This window comes from Gadus macrocephalus, chromosome 18 (assembly GCF_031168955.1).
Source record: "Gadus macrocephalus chromosome 18, ASM3116895v1".
Classification (NCBI taxonomy): Eukaryota; Metazoa; Chordata; class Actinopteri; order Gadiformes; family Gadidae; genus Gadus; species Gadus macrocephalus.
The window spans coordinates 6,830,507-6,855,023 of NC_082399.1; the positions used below are offsets into that span (position 1 = coordinate 6,830,507).

Genomic DNA, 24,517 nt, shown 5'->3' on the forward strand with positions numbered 1-24,517 from the left:
CCACTACCACCCAAGAAAAACATATAGGATAGGAAATATTTATTATTCAAATTCATTAAATTTTATCCAATAGGCCTTCATAAAATGAATGTGGGTTACTTGAATATAACAAACGCAGTCGATTCACATTCAACACATAAATAGCATATCATATCATGACATAAAACACTAACTTTTATGAATCCATACTTAAAAAATCAAAGGCATGTGACTCTCTGGGATAGCTCTTTGAGTTGTCCAATGTCTTTGGGCAACCCTGGATAAGACCAAACATGAGAGAGGTACAGATAAATGCTACCCAAAAAAGACACGCCCTTCAGACAGATGCAGGCAAATTAGCCAAACGGACTCATATGTTTGCTGCACGAAGCAAAGGTTGCTTCGTACATTGACACCAAATGGTGTCAATGTTTTTTTCTCTTTGTCGAAAACCAATACAACGGAATGAAAAACATGAGGCAGTGCTTGTTGTTATTTCTTTTATTTTCATGACAACAACAATTTTGGACCACCATTTGGCATACAGCAGCTGGTTGGTCTCCAAGTCAAAGTTCCAGGCTTGTGGTTTTTCTCAATTTATATTTATATATATATTCCATTATGTAGAAGGAAGGGTCCAGGAGTTTAGAAGCCAAACTTTTTCGCTAAGCCACCAATGCCGCCGGCGCCTTCGGCCGCTGGCGCGGCCTCTCCGCCTCCCAGCCCGCTGGCCAGGCCAGATAAAAGGTCCCCTGCACCTACAGCTGCTCCTGCACCTGAACACACACACACACACACACACACACACACACACACACGCACGCGCACGCACGCACACACACACACACACACACACACACACACAGACACGCACGCACGCACGCACACACACACACACACACACACACACACACACACACACACACACACACACACACACACACACACACACACACAGACACGCACGCACGCACGCACGCACGCACGCACGCACGCACGCACGCACACACACACACACACACACACACACACACACACACACACACACACACACACACACACACACACACACACACACAGACCTGGTTAGTGGCCTAGCAAAACATGACTATTCTATGTAAGAATACAAACAAACCAAAACAGGCTTTGTGAGTTTTCAACGAGTCTTCTAATCTAAATTTGTTAGACTTCTAAATGCATAGTAGTAATTGCTGAATAGTTCAACTTATATATATATATGTTTATCAAATATATTAAAAGTATATTTATATAAATATATTTATCATATATGTAGTCAAGGACGGCAGACTCAACCAGTTTGGATAAAATGATCCGCACAAACCTGCTTCCTTGTCTTCAGCCTTTCCCCCCATCATGTCGGCTACTTTTTCTTTTGCCATGTCAGCTGGGAGACCGCAAAGAGAAAAAACCATGGCATAAGAATAAAGAATTAGAAATACTCTCCCCTGCTGAAGACAAAGCGCTTCTCTTCTCAAGGTGAAGGTATAGTCCAATAAGATGCTTTGTTCTGGAACCTTACATCAAGAACCGATCAGGAAGTTTGATTGCAAAATGGATAAACCTAAAATATTAAATATTCACTATCCAAAAACATGTCAATAAAAATCAAAGATCAAAGTTGCACTTTTGGTAAAAGAAACAACATCAACATAAAAAACAACAGTACATACCAGCCTTCTCAATGGCGGTGTTGATGACTTGGTTGGCTCCGCTCATGTTTAGTTTGAATGGTGCTGCTGCGTGTGAAGAAAGAGTGTTCTGATGCAGTGTGTGTACTGTGTGTACTGAGGAAGTGTGTTATATGAGTGTTATAACCTGTGTCCCTCCCTTCCTTCCCCTCCCTTCCCTCCCTCCCCTTTCCCACAACACACACACACACACACACACACACACACACACACACACACACACACACACACACACACACACACACACACACACACACACACACACACACACACACACACACACACGCAAACACACTGATCATTATCTCATTTGTTTAGAAAACAGGTTTCCCACATATTCCCATTCACTCTTTTTTCTCCAAATCTGCATCCTGATGCTGCTTGCTAAAGAGATTTTACGACATGTAGACTATTTAACATTTATATGCACAACACCGCACAAGAACAATACTGTTCTAGGATGTGAGAAACTGAGGTATTCACCTTAATACGGGTCAAGGCAGTTTGGATGCGTCATGGCAAAAACCCCCGTCAACAAGACACAAAGGATAAAGGGAGGAATCTCTGTGTGTGGGCGGCCCTTCGAAGGGGTGTTCCTCTCTTGGGTATGTGTGTTCCTGCACGTGTTTTGAATTGTTTGGGAATTGCTATTGGGCGCGGGCTCCATGTGCCCCTCCCGGGCGTGGCTCCGTGGCGTCACTCTGGCCACCTCTGTCTCCCTATTGGTAGAAATCTGACGGGACATGTAGCGTGAGACTAGTGAAATGTGACCTGGCAGGGTAATGAAAGATAATTGCACACAACACAATCCTTAGTAAGCTAGCTTGTGCTTGTGCTTGTGTGCGTGTGTGTGTGTGTGTGTGTGTGTGTGTGTGTGTGTGTGTGTGTGTGTGTGTGTGTGTGCGTGCGTGCGTGTGTTAGACGGCATATTATTTGATACTGAGAAACAAGGCAATGACTATGTGCCATCTTGTCATAACGTGAATCCTGTTGCTGAATGTATGCACTGGGTGTTACTTGTGTTAGCATAAAATGCATTTCTAGAGACACTTCTTAAAGCTGCTTCTTTTTAATTATTCCCAGAGTCTTTTGATTTATCGGGGAATAGTTATGCCCAGATTATTTTGATTAACACTAAGTGTTCCATGAAATCTGGGAATCATTACTCAACAATTACTACAAATGAAATGGGTTTGTGAGATCCCTGCATGGGGACTTCGACTATGCCGGCCTGCACGGCATAGCTTACATACCGTGTCCTTTGTTGTGTTTTTGCCTTGACAAAAATTAGTTTGGGCCCTGTTCAGAGAGCCTCCAATAGTTCAAACACTTAAGGTGGTTGAGCGTCTTACCGTCTTCTTCTCAAACACAAACCTGTTTAAACCTGTCCAAATGGATCCATAAATAAAGCCACAATGCAACATTCAGATTTCGACAAACCATTTTTATTTGACTGATACTGTTTAAAAAAATCAGCGAGTCCGCTTTGATGCCAACTTAAACATAGTGTGTGATAATTGTCCAGTGTCTGCTGATTTGTGTTTGTGTATGTCACTGGTGTGTTTTTCATACACTCTGTTTATGTTTACAATATGTGGCTATGTGAATTAGTGTCAGTGTGTGTGTGTGTGTGATGTGTGCGTGAATATCAGATTGCTTGATAAGGCAACATGCAGTCATCAGTTTTGATTGGCTTCAAAGTAAAAACACACAGATCTGCTCATGACACATAGTACACACACGCACACACACACACACACACACACACGCGCACACGCACGCACACAAGCGTGCACGCGCAATTTGCTGGTACGATCTGCTTTTCCTATGTTAAAACACACAAATAGAGTACATACGGATACACAAACACAAACACAGATGCAGGGCAGACAAAAGCTTGCCACAAGCCCAAGGGAAGTGGCGGGGGCCAGTCATTGAGTGACAGGGTAAAGCTATCTTCTGAGTGGCTGTGAAAGCTGATGGGCGGGACTAACAGAAGAGTTACTATGGGAACTCTAAATGGTCAACTACAAACCAAAACTACATCCTCCATGACTCGATGCAGGATCACCTGACTCTACAGATTTTGGTGGCTCAACCCCTGGCTGACTGAATTCCATATTGCTTGTTTGTCTCACTCTCTACAGCATGCAAACCTCACAACGTCTAAAAGCAACAGCTAGCACACGGCATATCAAAACAATCAACCAACACAACACATTTTGCCTCCTTGAACTTTAAAATTCAAATCAACCCAGCAGTGCAAACAAGGATTAAACCCAGTCTGAGAGACTAGACAAAACCTTGGCCACAGAAATATGAATCCAACTCAAACCATCCCGTGACTAAACCTAGTCTTAGTCTAGACCTTGATTGATATATAGAACTGAATTTCCAGTATTGCTTCTGCTCTTGAGCTTGTTCAAAGCAAACTCGTGGTACAGTTTTGCCATTGTTTTGTCCTAGCACCTCTGGTTATATCAATAAGAACAAAAGATAAGAGGAAAAGTAGAGGAAAGTTGTGTTGCTCTCTGCTGGTTGCTATGCATACATATTCAAGATCAAACACACACATACACACACACACTTAGCCAAACAAAGCTAACTACAACAGTGAACACGCTACGCGGCTACAAAACACAACAAAGCCATTCTCGGGGGAATCTGTTCATGCATTCTACTGTAGTTAGCGAGCGATCGCACACGTCGGAGGGAGGGATAATCTTTAGCCTTTATTGCACGATGCCCCACAAAGAAACACACACTGGCAGCATTCTCCGGGACCCTCTACCTCCGCCCAGCAAGCATGCACGCACGCCGACATGCTCACACGCACACGCATGCACACACAGGACTCACGCAAACGGTTACCACAAACACCATCCCATGAGCTATCTTTGTCTCAATGTTTTTTTTACACGTATAACTATTATCACGATTGTATTCACATGCTCTCTTCAGCTAACACTGAGGCTGCCCGTCCCTCTCACCTGCCCATTGGTGGGGTACCCTGGTATGTACAGGACATGTATGCGCCTACAATGGCCCCCTCTCTCTGTCTTTCTGTGGTACGTGCCCATGTGTGATTACGCTATGGGGGAACCGTGTGTGTGCCTTGGTGAATGCGCGGGCATGTGTGCAAGTGTCTGTGTGTTTGTGTGTGTGTGTGTGTGTGTGTGCGCGCGCCACATTGTGCATGTGTGTGTGTGTGTGTGTGTGAGCAGGTCTTGCCCCCAGAAAGGGCAGCAGATATGCAGTGACAACAACACTTAGGGGATAACATCATGACAACACCAACACAAGGTGGGGGGCGTGGAACAGAAGCTTTGGAGGGAGGGAGGGGGGGGATGCCGAACTACCAGGACAGTGTGGAGGTGGTCTGGAGGGAGTGGGCATTAGGGTTAAGGGCAGCAGGGACAGAAAGGCGCGGCGTCTGGAAGAGTCTGTTTTTGTCGTTTTGGTTCCATAAAGTCACAAAAAAATATGTTGAACATCTCCGAGGAAGAGCGTAGGCAGGGAGGGGGGGTCGGGCGTTGGGGCTTTCAGAGAGGACACTGCCGGACGTCCCAGGAACAGTTAATACCCCTGTGAGGAGGGAGGGAATGCAGAGGGAAGGAAAGGTCTGGGTTAGGATCATAAGAGCATATACTGTCAATGTAATACAACAGTATGTCTAGCGCACACTGTGAATAACATGTACGACAAAATTATGTTTGTTCTCTAGAAGTATGTGTACTTTTAAAGTATACACTGAATAAACTGTCATTGTACATTTACTAGTGAATAAACTGGTTTCAAGTTCACTCCAAAAAAAGAGTGAGAGCCATTACCTCTCCTCCCTGGCCGCCCTGCTCCATGCCTCCATACTCTCCCTGGGAGAGAGAGAAAGAGAGAGAGAGAGAGATAAAGAGAGAGAGAGGGAGAAAACGAGTGAGAGAGAGAGAGAGAGAGAGAGAGAGAGAGAGAGAGAGAGAGAGAGAGAGAGAGAGAGAGAGAGAGAGAGAGAGAGAGAGAGAGAGAGAGAGAGAGAGAGAGAGAGGATGAAAGAGTAAGAATAGATTGAGAGAGAGATAGGGAAAGAAGCAAAGATAGAGACAGTGAGAACAAAAGCCCATAGTTGACTGTTGCCATAGGGTTAGGGTGGGGCATCAAGCATCAAGCAATCAAGCCCCAGGTCCAACTGAAACAAAAAAAAACGCTTCAAAACGCACGCACGTGCACACACACACACACACACACACACACACACACACACACACACACAGACACAGACACAGACACAGACACAGACACAGACACAGACACAGACACGCACACGCACACGCACACGCACACGCACACACACACACACACACACACACACAAACACACACACATAGTATGACCGCAGAAGGCTCTGATCAGAGAGGAGGACCATGCAAAATCATCTCCACAGCAACCGGAGAAAGGGTTAAGCAGAGCATACTGGTGTTGTTTGGGGTGGAGTTAGTTGTTAGTTGCCTGAGGGTTTCCCAAGATCTATCAGCAAACTATGCACAGCTACGAATAGCTTTTTAGGCGTTAGCATGTGACCAAGTCCACAAACCAAGTATGTAAGTTGCATGCCATGGGTGGATCTCTGTTTTTAAATAAAGGTTCCTAACTTATTCAAATTCCAACAGTGAGTCAATGAGCACCTGAGGGGCGAACCCACAGCAGCCAAACTAAGAGCTTAAAGGGGTAGTTCGGAATTTTGGACATAGGGCCTGATTCCCAAGTTAGCCTTGGTGTTCTTCAGTTTTCAACACATTTCATTCAGTCCTTCTAGTTGCAGAGTTCGCTCGTGCTAGTGTGTTCGCTCGTGCTAGGCTAGCGCACGGCAACGGGCAATACTAGCCTGCTAATAAAACAGTCTTACCCACTCCACAGTACACCCGAGGCAAATCCACTATAACGCCAGACTATAGATGTAAATGTCTGTGTTGATATAATAATGTTAGAAATAAAACCAACCTTGCATTGCATTGGATTTTGAAGGACTTGCAGACTGATACCTCGGTTAAATTCTGCTGCTGCTGAGAAAGTAGTCCCTCCAAATGCGATGATTCATGCGATGCGAGGTTAGTTTTATTTCTAACATTATTCTAATGTACTCTGCAACTAGAAGGACTGAATGAAATGTGTTGAAAACTGTCTCCAATGATAAGGAACACCAGGGCTAACTTGGGAATCAGGCCCTATGTCCAAAATTCCGAACTACCCCTTTAACGGATTCAAATTGCAAGACGTGTGCTACACATGCAACATAACCTTATGGGGTCTTTGTTAAAGAATGAATGCCTTTGATGTAGATAGTGTAGTATAGGCTAACATTCAGAATACAGCTGTTCTGCAGTATTTATTATTATTAAATTGGTCTTATGTTTAATGGTTCTTTCCATGTTGATGCTCACGCATGTTTTGCTACAGATAGGTAGTAGCATGCAGGACCCTTTGACCTGTGACCTATAACCCAAGTGCAATGCTGTAAAATAGGCACCTCGTATACTGGTTCCTCCTGTACAAGGGCAACAGAATGTAGTCAAGAACGTAAATAAAATAAAAGCAAAGATAACAAAATGAAAACAAGGAGACATTAATAAACGACAACACAGACATGAAAACAAACAACCACATTACCAAAATTAAATGAACACACAGTACACACAATTTGAACCATGAAAAGCAGTTATTCACAATGACACGTTAGGAGGTATTCCATATATGTGTAATTAGATATGAGACGTAAAGTTCATGGGTAGTCTGACATCGTCAGATCAATTCGCAAACGTGTATTAGTCTAAAACCTCGTAGTCCATCACAGATTTCCAACGGGCATTATCAACGGGCACAGACAAAAAGGCGTCTGAACGCAATTGGCTAGACCTACAACCAATCAGATCAACCTGTGACGCACCAGTGACAGCCACCTTTATTGTTTTTTAAATGTCTGAATGGCGCACCCTTATGGCACTCCTTTGTACAGTCATCCTAACAAACCCGCCCCATATTAGACAGCTTTGGGGGTCCGAGCGGGGCCAGGTCTCCTGGAGATCTGTCTGGACACGTGGGAGACCCAACGGATATGCCAGCAAATACTATAAAAAAAGAGCTTGAAGACTCATCCGGTTCCTAGTCTACGATAAGGGTACATTAACCATTCACTAACATTAGTAAATGCAGTAAATGGCGTTACCTCACAGTTAACTAACAGTTAACTATTGGTCTAGTAATAATCTACTCATGGAGATCCGGTTTACTAATGGTGTTCAGGTTAAACTTGAATGTCAACTAAGGTATTCATGAATACATTATTTAATTGGGTTAATCGACACCCGAATACTAACCATAACCCAGTAACACTTAACCTAACCCCTTTACTAATGCTATTTAATAATGCTTATTACTCCCTTAACTAATATAAATAAATGGTTAATGAATGTTCAACATTTAAATTGAGGTTAGGGTTACTAATTTATGAAAAATAAGTTTGTAAGTTTGTAATGTCTGGAGACTTTCCATTCCGATTATTGTTGGTGGTGCCACACCAATGAAACAATACTAATTAGAATATCAATAGAACTTAAGCAACTTTTATTAACATATCAACTAAATGTGTCATTGTGATTTCACTGAGCATTGTTTATGTTAACGTGTGTCAATGCCTCCATCTACTGGAATTAGGAGGATCTGGTGGTTAGACAATCATCTTTTGTTAAAAGAAAACCTTATTCAGTTTTTCACAAACAATTATTTCCAGTTGAAACAAGTTCTGTTTTAGTATGGACGAACATTGATGAGTTATTTTTGACGTTTTAACCTTTTTGGGCCTGCTACATCACCCAGCTAATAAAGCTTTAATAAAGCACCAAAACCCAAGGTGTCAGTGTTTTAGCCTCAGATACATTATTTAAATCTCCTATTATAATACCCTTTAAAATTAATTAAACCATTGAACTGCATACACTAACGTAACTATAACTGACTTTCCCAGAGCCAACAAACACATCAGACATAAGGAACACAGGGTGAGATGGTGGTCGCTATGGCGACTGACCTGATTGACCATGCCAGTAGAGGCGGCGACGTTCTCGACTCCTTCCACGTTGGCCTGTGACACGTCGTTGGCCCCGGCAACGACCCCCTCTCCTACGATGTTCGCCTGGTCAGTAGTTCTGTTGGCCACTGGGAGAAGAAGGAAGAGGGGTTATGGCCAGACACGCACATACAGTATGTGCTCCCATGCACGCACACACACACACACACACACACACACACACACACACACACACACACACACACACACACACACACACACACACACACACACACACACACACACACACACACACACACTTACCTGTGTTTACTCCGGACACGACTCCCTCCTTCGTCTTGTTACCTGAGAAAGAGGAAGACGGCCAGGATGAATACATTGACAATGTTTCTGAACAGGGCGAGTGGGATGATTGGTTTGTTTCATTCATGCTGGCATATCCATCAATAAACAGCATAAATAGTAACTTGAAAGCCCCTCCCCCCACTAAGCTATTAATATTATGATCCAAAGCAGATTCAAATCTGGTTACATAAGGTTTGTGGGAGAGATAGATGGGTGAGAGACAAAGAGGTAGAGGGAAACATGGATAAACAGAGGGAGAGAGAGAGAGAGAGAGAGAGAGAGAGAGAGAGAGAGAGAGAGAGAGAGAGAGAGAGAGAGAGAGAGAGAGAGAGAGAGAGAGAGAGAGAGAGAGAGAGAGGAGAGAGAGAGAGGAGAGAGGAGAGAGAGAGAGAGAGAGAGAGAGAGAGAGAGAGAGAGAGAGAGAGAGAGAGAGAGAGAGAGAGAGAGAGAGAAACGGAGCAATAGAGAGGTAGGTGGATTGGTAGAAAGAGAGAGGAGATATTTTAAGCAGAACTTCATATACATTCTGAGTATTCCGAATTTGACTTTTGATATATTTTGTATACATTATTAATCTTTTAGGTATGTGTATATATTTAGCATTTTACATTTATATTTTACTTAATACATTTTTTCGTTTGGCCTATTTTTCCCCTGCTTTGGCAATATAATTATATATTTGTTTCCCACACGAATAAAGCTGTTTGAAGAATAATTGAATTGAATTGAGAGAGATAGAGGGAGGTAGATGGATTGATACAGAGAAAGAGTAGGATGGAAACAGAGGGATAGAGGGAGGCGACAGAGACATCTCTCTTCCTCACTTGCCCGCAGGATAATCCTTACACACTACAGCTGCTGTAACTGACGACAGCCTCTCTCTCCCTCTCCGCCTCTCTCCCTATGCCTCTTCCTCTCTCTCTCTCTCTCTCTCTCTCTCTCGCCTTCTCTCTCCCTATCCCTCTCTCAACCTTTCCCCATCCCTCTCTCCCTCTCTCTCCTCTTCCCCCTATCTCTCTCTCCCCTCTCTCTTCCTCTCCCTCTCGCTCCCGTCCTCTCTCTCCTGTCCTCCCTCCTCTTCAGCCTCTCTCTCTTCCGCTGCCCCTCTCTGTCTCTCTCCTGTTCCCCCTCCTCTTCCCCCTCTCACCCTCTCTCTCTCTCCCTATCCCTCTCTCTCCTTATCCCTCTCTCTCTCCCTATCCCTCTATCTCTCTCTCCCTCTCTCTTTTCCTTTCCCTCTCGCCCTCTCTCTCTCCTGTCCTCCCTTCTCTCCCCCCTCTCTCTGCACGCTCCCCGTAGTTCTTCTGCCACGTGACTGGCTACTGCAGTTGAGCTTCACGCTCACCCGTTCTCCCCATCTAGTCTCTCCCTTCACGCACGCTCACTGCACGCACACACGCACGCACACACACACACTCACCTGCACGCGTGCACGCACACGGAACCACACCCACAACACCTGCATCTACACAGGCGCTCGCACATGGAACCGCACGCACACACATTGTGGTCCGCGGATGAAATGCACTCAATCTCTCTCACCCACTCACACTCACGAAGACTCACACACACACACAGACTCACCACACACACACACACACACGCAGACTCACACTCACACAGACTCACACACACACACAGACTCACACACACACACACACACACGCAGACTCACACTCACGCAGACTCACACTCACGCACACACAGGGATGACGCAGCGTCTTGTCCCTGTCTGAGTATCTGTTACTCTTTGTGATCAACATACATATGCTATTTCTACATTGTCATTTAAATATATCTATATATATTGAACTGATAAAATTTGATATCATATATTAATAAATTGTTATATTTATATCATGTATTGCGTTATTTGAGGCTGAATGTTTGAAAGGGTGCCCACGAGAAGCCGCTGGTCGTGTCTTTGACTGCCAAGCGGGCAGTAGACCGGTTTTCTTTTTGAATGTATAAATAAATAATGTGTCCTACTTTCAGGTCTCCTGACCTGTGAAATGGATGTTACGGATAATGGAGCACACCCAAGTCCACGCACGAGCGCACAATCCCGTGCGTACACACACACACACACACACACACACATACATGCATCCATGTGTGTTCCACCCGATGTTCTGTTTCTAGTCGTTCTCAAGGCGTGTGATTGTGACCGATGACTAATCCATCCCTCCCATTGATTGAAACCCTTTTTAGGGGAGTCCGTCCCTGATTGATGCTTTTGCTTTTTGTCGCCCCGGTGTGTAATTTATTCCGTCTCTTCTTCTGGTCCGGTCTTGCACGACAAAACACAAGGCTGAACACTGTGTTCACTGCCGTTTATGACATAATACTCCCTCCCCCCCTCTCCCTCTCCCTCTCTGCCTGACTCCCCATCGCTCTCTCTTTACGTCTCTCTTCCTCTTCATCTTTTGCGCTCTGCTTCCTCACCCTTGTTTCTGTCTTCGCCGTCTTTTCAGCTGCTTTTCTCCACCCTTACCATCTCTTTTCTTAATTTCTCCTTCAGTGCCTCCATCTTTATTTTATAGAGCAACGTAATATCAGCAGGCTGTTGGTCGACGGAGCTGGTTGGTCATCAAGTGTGTCACACACACACACACACACACACACACACACACACACACACACACACACACACACACATGAATACCTATACATGTACACGCACACACGATGACATGCAGGGAATTGTAGGGATGGGGTTGTAGATTGCTGCAGTGCTAAACGGTTCCATAGCATAGGCCATTCCCATCACCCCACACACAGGGCCACGCCGACACTCACACACACATTGTGGCCAGTGGCTGTCTCTACCCATCAGCAGAGCTGGTTCAGTATAAGAGTGACACCTGACCACTGAGCTGACACATAGTGGCCACACCACACCACTGCTCACATTCTCTCTCTCTCTCCCTCTCTCTCTCCCTCCCTCCCTCTCACCTTTCTCTTACCCTATCTTCTATCCCTCTCGTCTAACCAGTGGCTGGCTGCAGGCCTAGCATCCTGGGTAACCTTGAAATGTGACGCACTCTGTACGCCACACACCAACGGTCAGGGCCTTGATGGTGAAGAAGCGCCTGGCTGGACAACCCCCCTCTCACCCCCCCCCCCCCCCCCCCGCCCTGCCCCACCCCATGCACCACACACGCACTCCTAATGAGAGGCCGGCTCTACCCCACCCCACTCCTGTCTCCTCCAGTCCTCCACCTTCCCCAACCGCCATTTTGTGTCGCAAAATTAAAAATGAATGCCAAAAGCGAATGCCAACCCCCCTGCCATCTATCTACACCAACACACACACACACACACACACCACACACACACACACACACACACACACACACACACACACACACACACACACACACACACATTCATAATTTCCTGAACAGACACCAGGACCCCTATCAGGCTTGCTATGGCGGTGTCAAGTCTCTATCTTTCCATCTCTCATTTCAATCAGTCAATCAATCACTCTCTCTCTACTCCCCCCCCAACCCCACCCCCCCATGCCACCCACCCACCCGCTGATTGCACCAGCCCTGCAGTGCTGCCACCCCTCCCTCTTCTCCATCTAGAATCTATGACCCATACACACATTTTCTCCTCTCTCCTCCGCTGGTATCTTCCTGACAGACTACCCCCCCCCCCCCCCCCCCCTTGCCCCCCCACCTCAGCTCTCGGCAAAATGTCTCGACTTACACGCCCCTGGGGTTCCGTCTGCCTCGGAGGCGTCCCCCTCCACAAACTACGCAGGCATTATGTGCTGCTGGTGATGGTGCTGGTGGAGCAGGTGGAGGTACATACCGACATACATCACCCCTTCTTTGGTCTTGGCTGCTGCCTCCTCCACGCCCGCCTTGGTCTTCTCCGCGGCGGCCACTACACCCTCCTTGGCCATGGAGAACCCCTTCATGAATACATCCATCTTTTTTTACGTAGACGAAGCTATTTGGCTCCCCTGCTCCGGCAAACAAAAGCGGGCCTGGCTGACTGGTCGGCGAGGATAATGTTTGCCTGGTGCTCGGAGGGAGAGCTGGACAGAGCGGAAGAGAGCTGGCGGTGGTATCTGCGAGGTAGCGAGAGCGAGAGAGGAGAGTGGGGTGTGTGTGCGTGTGTAAGAGAGACTGTGTGTGAATGTGCGTGAATGCGTGTGTGTAAGGCTCCTCCTCCCTGCAACGGTGACCGAAAAGGACTGCACGACAGGACGAGAGGGCGAGCAGACTGAAGGAGAGAGAGAGACAGAGGGAGGGAGTGCGTGAGAGAGGGATGGAGGGATAAAGAGAGATAGAGCTAACGGAAGGAAGGGGGGTTGCCGTGTAGTGCTGCGATGGAGCGGAGGAGAGGCTGAAAGACGGAGTCGAATGGATGCTGCAGCATTTTTAAGTCATGCTGCAGACTATGACACCCCCACCTGCTCGTCATCCCGCCCCCCTCGCGCTCCGTGATCGCTCCATCCCAGTGAAACCGGCGGCATTTTTGCATATTAGATTAGCGCACTTTATCGGTCTCATCTACACGCAGACCTAGATGCTATTTACAGAACATCCCACGGTTATACACTGTTGCTGGTCCTTTGAGAATGAATCAAGGTTTTTTTTTTTATTACAGCACACACCCTTAAGATATTGGCTAAAATGCTTTGTATAATTCACCCCCTTAAGATTGGTAGGCATGCGATTGGTATTGTAATAATGTATACACAGACATGTCGTTTAGTGTCACAACGTGCCGCCAGAAAAATCGTTTCTGTCTCTTTTCCCTTTCCGTCGAAAGGAAAAAAGGGGACAGACGACGCCATCAACAGCCATTTTCCAGCGTTCGAGATGGGAGAAAGTGCTCCGTCATCGTACCCAGTGTGAGTCACATCGCTCCTCTCCCCCCCTCTTCCTCCCTCCCTCCCCCTATTCCCCCGTCCTCCCCCCTTTCTGCTAACTCAGCAGCAGACTCTCCTGTATGGAGCCGCGCTAAATCAAATCTTTCATCACCGCAAACCCGGTTATATTTAGATTAAATTTAGACACGGAGGAGTTCAGACGTTTCACCGATATCTCCAGACAACCCAATATGCATTTCGAATAATGTGCTAGATACGAAACCAATACAATAAAAGCTGAGGTTTATTGTACAAAAAACGAGAATCATTTGGGCGTTAGGATAACCGTTCAGGTGTTGAGGCGCGTTCCAGCGGACTTGCTGATTCTGAACTGGAGCGAGGTTGCCCCCTAGTGGTGTCTGCAGATATGGTCCCACGATGACACAGCACTATTATTGTACTGTACTCTATTAATAGTGGTTTTCCTGCAAATTTGCATCCATATATTTTTTACATTAGATTGGACTGACTAGATTGGACATAAGGTACTCAATCATAAGACATTGTGATAACTTAAAATTGTATTCCATGGATGAATATTTGGTCCATGATTACCTAAATGGTAGGCCTAATGTAAGGTGCTTAAAAAACATGAATGAATCATATATTATTGTGACTTATTAGTAATGAAATTTGCTTTGTACAACCTGTTATTTAAAAACAATTGTATTCTGTGCTTATGGAGACAAAGGCGTTGGAGCAAGGTCATGCTTTTGGTGATTCAATCCATTATTAAATAGCCTAACTGGATAAATGTATATGTTTCCAATATTTATTATATATTGTACATGAAGAATAGGATTCATTATCATCCAAAAATTCTGAGTGTTTGGATTCTATAATTGTATCTTGTTTATTTCAGGCAATTTGGATTCAATCCAAGTCATATTTTTGAGTACATTTTTAAAGGGGTAGTTCGGAATTTTGGACATAGGGCCTGATTCCCAAGTGAGCATTGGTATCACTGGAGACCAGTGGCGTGAAGTGGGGATCTTTTTTGAGGAAGCCAAGTGAGGCCAAACCTTTAGAGAAAATAGTACGTTGCAGCTTGGATGTATTCAACGCAACTACAAGAGCTATTTGAGCGCCTGGTCATTTACCAGGACTTACACATGCCTGTAATCTGACACACACACACACACACACACACACACACACACACACACACACACACACACACACACACACACACACACACACACACACACACACACACACACACACACACACACACACACTCCTAAACATCTCATTAAATTATACATTTTATTATAAATGCAACCCCTCCCCGACCGAAATGCATAAGCCGCTAATGGTCAAAGAATCGACAGCGCGGCTATGTCGGCTATTTCACGTTTCATGTTCACATGTAACACGACTCACACAATCACAGTATTTGAAATGATAAATAATATGTGGCTTTTTGATTTACCGTGCCTCTCGATTGCCCGGGACAAGTTGGCAAGGTCCACGAATCCTGTAGTGACCCAGGGATTGTTGAGGGAGCACGAATCCTTGTCAAAAAGAAGACACGGCCAGCAAAATAGTCGCTGAGGTTTGCTGCTGCCAGCTAGCCACTCCGTTCGAGTAGTTTTCTTCATTGAACGTCCGAAAGAAGCCTTGCTTTCTCTCAACGCGCAGTTTCAGCTTCGGTGTTGACCTGCCATCGGATTTTATTTTGATTCGCTGCTGTTTTTCAAATTATTTTTGAGCAAATAATCTAAATCTCCAGTTTTCTCCACCCTCCATAACTGCACTTGCTAAGTAGGCTACTCAAAAATGAAAACAATTCAAACTATGCTAATTTCGCGCTATTTGTTTTGTTATTGATTTTTCGGTGACGTTGATAATGATGCTTTGATTTGATTGGTGTGAAGCCAAGGGCCGAGTGGCTTCCCTTGGCCCCCTCCTGACACCCTCCCGACCAATCAGAGGAGGGCAGTGTCATGACGGTAGCCTCACCTGATTGGTCAATTCTTTCTTTTTTTTCACTAAGGGATGCCAGCTCGGGCTGGCTTCCTCGCAGTGTGCAGTGTCGTGTTTCGCCGCGTCTTCAGTATATAACAGGGGCGCAGTATCGCGCAATGTGAAATGGTGAGGGGAGGAAAATGGGGAAGAAATTACAGCAACACAGCACAAAATAATTAACGAAACTGTTAATACAAATGTTTTTACTGGATGACAACTACAGCCTGGCCTCCGGGAGAAAACGCCACTGCTGGAGACAGTTTTCAACACATTTCATACAGTCCTTCTAGTTGCAGAGTTCGCTCGTGCTAGGCTAGCGCACGTCAACGGGCAATGCTAGCCTGCTATTAAAAACAGTCTTACGCACTCCACAGTACACCCGAGGTAAATCAATTATAACGACAGACTATAAATCTAAATGTCTGTTTATAGAATAATGTTAGAAATAAAACCAACCTTGCATTGCATTGCATTTTGAGGGAATTGCGGGGTCTCAGCAGCAGTGTTTATATTCCTGTACGTAGGCTACGGCAGCGGCGGACTGATACCTAGGTTACCTGCCGCTGTCATTGCTACAAACGCAGAGTACAGTGAACGAAGGAATTCTATAAGCGTATTCAATTAACAAGACATGCCCACGTTTGGAGGAGTTAGTGATGCATCTGCTTTTGAAGACGATTATGAGGAATTTGTTGTATCCAACGAACCGTACATGTACGAGCCGGTGTTTTGATGTCCAAGCCAGCAGCAACAAGCCACAGTTGAGTCCTTTCTGGATCTCGCACTGGAAATTGGTGGAAACTTTGTGGTGCCCATCTGTACCGTTTATTTCTACAATTTCTAAAAGCACACTGAACCATCATGTTGCCTAGTCGTTCAATTGCGCTTCTGTCCCACGCTTCTCTGTTTACGTTCTTCTGTCGTGATTCGGTTACAAACCTAACCAGCGCATAGTAAAATTCCGCTTCTGCTGAGAAAGTAGTCCCTCGATGATTCATGCGATGCAAGGTTAGTTTTATTTCTAACATTATTCTATCAACACAGACATTTAAATCTATAGTCTGGCGTTATAATTGATTTACCTCGGGTGTACTGTGGAGTGGGTAAGACTGTTTTTAATAGCAGGCTAGCATTGCCCGTTGACTTGCGCTAGCCTAGCACGAGCAAACTCTGCAACTAGAAGGACTGTATGAAATGTGTTGAAAACTGTCTCCAGTGATATAGAATACCAATGCTCACTTGGGAATCAGGCCCTATGTCCAAAATTCCGAACTACCCCTTTAATTTATTTCGTTCATTTATGTAAACACATTACTTAACGCCCGTTCATTTATGTAAACACATTACGTAACGCCCGATTTTTATTTTATTTTCCGATTTGGGAAGTGTGTGTGGGTGGATGTCTGGAGCGTGTGGGTGGATGTCTGCAGCTAGACTCTCTTGGTCTTTACAGAGATATTCCTGAAACGCATCAAAGGAAAACGAAGGGGGAAAGAGACACAAAGCAAGAGCACTGTGGAAATGCTGTTGGCTAAACACTGTTGGCTAAAGAAGAGTCTGGTGTTTCATATTTTCATAAAGACCTGGGGCCGTATTCACAAAGGATCTTAGGGCTAAAAGTAGGTCCTAACTGGCGAATTTAGGAGTAACTCCTAAAAATAATGGGCGTGTCACTCTTAAATTTAGGACTCCTAACTTTTTTCACTAAGAGCAATTCACAAAGTATTTTAAGACTAAAAGTAGCACCTAAGTCTAGGAGAGCTTAAAAGTCCTCAAGAGGACTCCTAACTCAGTAAGACCTATTCACAAAGAATCTTAAAATGCCTGCGAGACGAAATGTTAGGGTATTCAACTTATTGTGGAGTTAATGCGCGATGCAATAACATCCCCGACTAACAGGAATAATCCGATTAGTCCCGAAATAAAATGTTATAAAAATTATAAATTATAAAAAATAAAATATAACTTATAAAAAATAAAAAATAATTGCGCCATCAAAAGACGAGGACGTGTTCGTCAATAGGAAGAAAGTGCATTCCATCAACACGCAGGTTGTTTTTGATGCAAATTGATGCAAAATTTTAACATAGCCTACTGGATGTTGTTGCAAAGTGGCCTGGATCTTCAGCTACCCATGATTCGCGCATTTTAATGGTGAGCGGTCAGAGGCAGCTTTTTGAGATGTACCAGTTGGGTGTCATTTGCTGGGTGACAGTGTCTATCCATGCAAGACGTGGCTCTAGACACCCGTCCCTACCTCAATCCACAACCGGGAGCACAGTTAAAGTGTAACATGTAAGTGATTACGCAGATTACGCTTAGTCCTATGCGTAAAACACATCGTATTGTATGGAAGTAAATCTGTGCCATCGGGTTTTGAAAATAAAAACACATTGAATTATAAGCACTGAATATTTATGCATTGAAATAACCTATCTGAATTTTTTGCCTATGAATTTAACTCTTTACATTTTCAATATATCATGTTCACCTTTATTTTTCAATGTTAAAAAATTCAACGTTAAAAAATTCAACGTTAAAATATTAAACTCAAATATTTTCAACGTCCAAAAATTCAGTCCGCCAAAGTCACCATCAAAATTCAGTGTACGAAATTCAGTGTTAACATCCGGGGACCCAAGAAAGAGCAATCGATCCTAGATGCTAGATCGCGGTCAAATGAGTGTGCACTGCGCGTCGTTGGATACCTGACTCTCACGCGGGAAGGCAAAACAGATTTTGCCATGTCCAACGGCAACAGCAGCAGTAATAGTGCTTCGGTGAGTACATTTTTCTATATATATATGCCATTCGTATGGGTTGTTTCTGTAAGATTCAGCAATGGACAATACTAACGGACACTTATGCATAAGAAGGACGTCGAATTGAAAAATAGGGGTAGTTCGGAATTTTGGACATAGAGCCTGATTCCCAAGTTAGCCTTGGTGTTCTTTATCATTGGAGACTAGGCTAGCTAGGCTAGCCACAAGTCAACGGGCATATTTTGATGCTGGTTTATAACGTCTTTATTGAAGATTTCAGGGGTACAGTTGTAACAGTCAGGTTTATAATATGTAGCGCCACTAGGTGGCGCCTCCCTCTTCTTCACGTACAGTGAAGAAGTGCGTGCTCTTTCGCTCGGCTAGAATAAACAGCTGTATACGATCGAAGTCTCCCTTTCTAATATGAGTTATTTAGTTACTGATTTGTTGTAGGCAGGAATCCCGGACTTTCCATCTGTGTGTTAAATATAGTGCCGTGGAGACCTGGTGTGGTATGGTCAAAAGCTTATAGTATACTAAAAGTACCGTGAGGAGAATCTCGCATGTTGTCTCCTTCATGCTAACCCTGACCTACTGTACCATCGCACGTTACACAGTATGTGGATAGACCAATTGGCTCTATCAAATAATGCTCCCACTGCAGAATCACGTTATTTTACACCACTACTCACCCCATGTACATTGTTTTATAACGTATATATTGAATATTTCAGGGGTGCAGTATGTGCAATGTATGTAATGAAAAAAAATAGCACTTCAAGAAAAAACATAAATAATCAATTAAACTAAATAAATAACATCAACTACAAAAGTGTAGCAAGTATTGTTAAAACTTGTATATATTTGTGAATGGGATTATGCATGGGTTTATATATGCAATAGCTAATAATTATTCAAAATATCCAATAATACAAACATTTTATTTTGAGTTACGTTATTTCAATGCATAGATATTCAGTGCTTAGAATTCAATGGGTTTTTATTTTCAAAATCCGATGGCACAGATTTACTTCCATAAGTGATGCACAACACTGCTTAGAGGGCTCAAAATTAACACTCGCCAAACTGGGTAAAGTAGTCTTAAGTTATTGAGTCCACCCACCACTTTGGCTGGACACATCTTGTCCTTCAGCTGCAGAGAGCTGAGAGCAGTCAACAGTAGCCTATATAGACACATTTTGAAATAAGCCATGGAAGAACTACTCCAAAAACATTCACAACAATCTATTTAATTTATCCTAGATTGTAGAAATATGTATAGTAATTAATTGAATAGGCTGTGTTCAATGTATAAAGTTTGGTTTTAATTAAAAGGAAATGTTCTAAAAATGTTTATCATTATTATGATAATTATGTGTATAGATAAACAATATACAGATATAGATATTAATATTATTGTTCTATGGGCCAATGGACCAAGATGACATGCTCAAAGGTAATTAGAGTGAAATGCAAGGGTTATGGTTATGCAAGTTCACACTGTGCTACAAAATTTATTTTTATGCTACTGAATTTTTGTGCTTGCTGGCACCAGTGCTACCACTTAAAAAAAATAAGCGAACAGCCCTGGATATGCATTTATAGTTCTTCCTTAATGTATTTACTGTTTTTATATTCTTGCTTTTAACAGGATGAGTTGGATGACACTGCACAGGTCTGGAACACACACACCATCAGGCCATCGAAAAACCTTAACGTCCCCAGGGTCGGCCGAACGTGATGTTTGCATTACCTGAACTCTATGGGACAAGAGACTTCCTTTCCCCAATTGAAGATTATGATTTTCAACTGTGCAAAAATGAATGTATCTTTCGCCAGACCAAACCGTGTGATCCAGATCTATATGAACTATGCAACATCTTTATGGCTGAGTCCAATCTCACTCTAGCAACAGATTCATATCAGGCAGTGAATTTGTACATGCACCTCAGAGAGGCCATCAGGGCATGAGTGTAGGTCAGACGTGTTTAGTTGTGTCGAGCTTGGAAGTGGCAGGATTTTTTGGTCACATAAGTAATTCACCTTGCTGTCCTTTTCCTTTATAAGTTTCCTTTAAAGTCATAGCTCAACATCTCTAGCTTTTGGCAAATGTTATATTCCTTTAAACGATAGTTTAGAAACACAGAAATGAGGGGGGGCTTTATAGACAAAGCCTGTAAAAAGTAAATCAAATGTGTATCAATTTCAGAACTTTACTTTAACAAATGTATCACTTTTTTCAGTTAGAATTGTATTTAACAAAAAAGGGAACTGGCTTCAGTAACTAAATGTGAATACTTTCATGATAGAATATCATTTCAAATGATGGGACCAAAAAAATGTATGTATCTATCGAACTCTGAACTTCTGATGGCCAATCAGTACAAATATTGACATGTTACCGACAGAAAAGCATTTTGAAATTATCTGTGCATTTACAACCTGTCGTTTCAAATACTGAGAGAACGACAACACACGCTATTCATGTTTTTGTTGAGAATGGAAGATTTTTTATTACTTTAACTATATTGCTATCCCGTATGTGGAACTCTGAATAAACAAAAAATTGCCAAACAAGTTTAGTGCTGTTTCCTGATTTTTTTCTCCATATTTTTCACTGGCCACATGAGCTAGATGAAAAACGTAATGAATTAATAATTGTACTTGTTCAAGAACAATTGACTTAATTATTCTTGTAATCAAACTAGTATTACTTTTCATACCATGACAAGTTCCTGCAGTCTTCTTAATGTCACATGATGTTGCTGTGGTGTCAAGACAGCTGATTGTATACAGCAGGGGGTGCGGTCGTCCTGCCGGTTCAAGTAGGATAACCTGAAACCTGTATAAAATCAGCTGTCTTGACACCACAGCAACATCATGTGACATTTAGAAGAAGACTGCAGGAACATTTACAATCAAAACATGTCAGGGTATGAAAAGTAATACTAGTTGTATTATTATGTACACTATATTATTATCTACACTAGTAGTTAGTTGCGTCGTCTGAGACGTCTCGCCCTTCGTGACACTCCTCTGGGATCGAGCTCTTTCAACAACAACCGCACATCCTCTTTCCTCACACGCAGTCGATGCTCCCTGCATTTAGCGTACATCCATCGGTACCCGTGAAGCTGTCCAGAGTAGGCTACTGCAGTTGGTCGCTAATAAAATCCACCAGGACCGACAGGTCAGAGTAGCCTACGCCTTGCGGCGAGAGTGTCCCCTATCTCAAAGGAACCTCTTCAGAAGGCGTGCCTACTGGCAAGTATTGATTTGATGTCCGAATATTTGAGGCCAAGCTCAAAATAAACATTGATAAATCCCCCAAACTCCATCGTTGTGGTTGTTAGTTTTTTCCTCTGACCCGAATGACGCGACCACTCGTTTGACCGCGATCTAGCATCTAGGATCGATTGCTCTTTCTTGGGTCCCCGGATGTTAACACTGAATTTCGTACATTGAATTTTGATAGTGACTTTGGCGGACTGAATTTTTGGACACTGAAAATATTTGAGTTGAATATTTTAACGTTGAATTTTTTAACGTTGAATTTTTTAACATTGAAAAATGAAGGTGAATATGATATATTGAAAATGTAAAGAGTTAAATTCAGAGGCAAAAAATTCAGATAGGTTATTTCAATGCATAAATATTCAGTGCTTATAATTCAATGTGTTTTTATTTTCAAAACCCGATGGCACAGATTTACTTCCATAGTATTGGCTCTTTGCGAGCACACAAACATACACGAAATGTTGTGGAGAGAGGAATTGGGCAGATGAAATGTCGGTTTCATGTCCTCCACGGCGAAATACGCCTCACCCCAGAGAGGGCAAGCACAGTAATCACTATGTGCCATTCTACACAACCTCTGCAAGCGGAGGAACATTCCACAGCCAGACGATGATGATGATGATGATGATGATGATGATGATGATGATGATGATGATGATGGCGATCAACATTACAAGGAATTTGGCCGTGTGGAACCGAGTGGACAGGCATTTAGGGATCACTTTGAAAACACATTTTAGGTAAACACCTTGGCACAAATCAGTCAACACTTGGGTAGTTCGTAACATTTATTTTCTTTTAGATTTTACGTATTTTTATTGTTTGCTTTCTCTCTCTCTTGAACGTGCAGGCTACAACGTCATTATCGTGGTCTGCACAAAATTGTCATCATGCGTGTATTCTGCTAACTGCACTATAACTACTTAATAGGAATTCATTTCTAGCCTAGGCTATTTCCTTGTTTTTCGGTGTTTCAGTGGGCTCGTCTGAACAACCAATCACCGAACTGACCGCTTCTAAACTCGTGCACGAGAATTGACGTAATCCATAGCAACGGCGCGTCACTAGTTCACTCTTTGTGATTTATCCTTAGTAAGAGTAGGTCTCAGCGGCTTTGTGAATAACTTTTAAGAAAAAACTCCTACGTAAAATGTTTTAGCGCGAGTTAGGAGCACTCCTAGCGGTAAGATAAAATGCTTTGTGAATACGGCCCCTGGATTGCATTGTTTGAGTGCATGCTAATAATTCCTTTTAGGGGAATAATGAAATCAAGTGTGAATGCACTTTGATGTGCGGTTTTATTTTTATCTGAACTAATAGGCTTCTCATTTATAAAAAACTACATTTAGAGATCTCAACTCCATAATCCATTAAGCGCCAATACCTTTGTATATTTATTTGATTCTACTTTTGTAATTCATCGTTAAAGGGGGGCGAAGGCAGAACTGATGAGCGGTAGCGGGTATTTATTCTTTACGGTAATGTCGTTCAGACCGCGGTAATCGATGCAGGGGCGAAGCGATTTATCCTTCTTACTAATGAAGAAGAACCCCGCTCCAACGGGTGACGATGAAGGGCGGATGATTCCCGCGGCGAGGGACTCCCCGATGTACTCCTCCATTGACTCCCGTTCGGGACGGGAGAGATTGAATAAACGACTGCTTGGGAGGGGGGCTCCAGGGAGGAGATCGATGGCACAGTCATAAGGGCGGTGGGGGGGCAGGGACAGGGCATGAGACTTGCTAAAAACGGACCCCAGGTCGTGGTAGCGGCGGTCTCCACCGTCATGATTTTTAGCCCCTGCCATACGCTCCTGAGGTCTCCTTTCTGGAATTTGGACTCCATCTTCTCCCCATATTCCCTCTTGGCATCCTTCACTACCATTCTAACATTTTATGCTGCTGCTTTGTAATCATCCATATTGCCAGTCTCCAATCCTGATTTATATGCAGCCGTGCGTTGTTTCAAGGCATTCCGGGTATTTTTATTTATCCATGGTTTCTGATTTACATATATTTTAACCGTCACTTTGGGCACCTGCATGTCTGTGGTTGTGGTGATAATATCAACGACATTCTCAGTGAGCACATCAATGTCAGTGTTAATATCTACAGTGCAGTTCTTGAACGCACCTCAAAGTGCTTCGAGGAGTGCTACTCGCATGCTGTCCTCTGATTGGTCCGTCCACCGACGCACCTGTCTCGTCGTCGGGGGTTCCCTTCGTAGTTTGTTGACATACGATGGCCAGAGGAAGATAGCAGCATGGTCGCTTTTCCCTACAGGAGCAAGAGACTGGGCCTTGTATCCACCCTTAAACGGAGTATAACAATGCCATGATGGGATAGCAGGCCTTGTATTTAGGAAGCCTATATAGAGCCTATCCTATTAAAGCACAATAATGCTTACGTTGTGACGGTATGACCTCAGAAGTGTCCTCAGTGTGTGTGTCCCTCTGTTACACTAGGGGGGATGGGCCGATGGTGGGTTTATC

General features: G+C 43.7%; 1 protein-coding gene across 2 annotated transcripts; it reads right to left on the minus strand.

Annotated features, from left to right (window-relative positions):
* Positions 1–465: 465 nt before the first annotated feature.
* On the minus strand, positions 466–13,488 carry sncgb (synuclein, gamma b (breast cancer-specific protein 1)). 2 transcript variants are annotated; one of them, XM_060036311.1, is made up of 8 exons: positions 12,931–13,488; positions 9,067–9,108; positions 8,764–8,891; positions 7,207–7,224; positions 5,519–5,560; positions 1,671–5,273; positions 1,322–1,384; positions 466–755 (listed from the first exon to the last, which is right to left on the minus strand). In XM_060036311.1, exons 1-6 carry the CDS (start codon positions 13,049–13,051, stop codon positions 5,265–5,267), a joined length of 360 nt encoding a protein of 119 aa, XP_059892294.1. In that variant the 5' UTR covers positions 13,052–13,488; the 3' UTR covers positions 466–755; positions 1,322–1,384; positions 1,671–5,264. The 2 variants fall into 2 exon arrangements, with proteins under 2 accessions (XP_059892294.1, XP_059892295.1); XM_060036312.1 differs by lacking the exon at positions 7,207–7,224.
* Positions 13,489–24,517: the final 11,029 nt, after the last annotated feature.

What these genes read in the sequence shown, in the direction of transcription:
- sncgb (XM_060036311.1), bottom strand. Translation starts at nt 13,051, where the DNA reads ATGGATGTATTCATGAAGGGGTTCTCCATGGCCAAGGAGGGTGTAGTG. An exon ending in AGAAGGGGTGATGTATGTCG is followed by an intron (nt 9,109 to 12,930) that starts GTATGTACCTCC and finishes CCTCTTTCTCAG; the next exon opens with GTAACAAGACGAAGGAGGGA. An exon ending in CGTGTCCGGAGTAAACACAG is followed by an intron (nt 8,892 to 9,066) that starts GTAAGTGTGTGT and finishes TTCTTCTCCCAG; the next exon opens with TGGCCAACAGAACTACTGAC.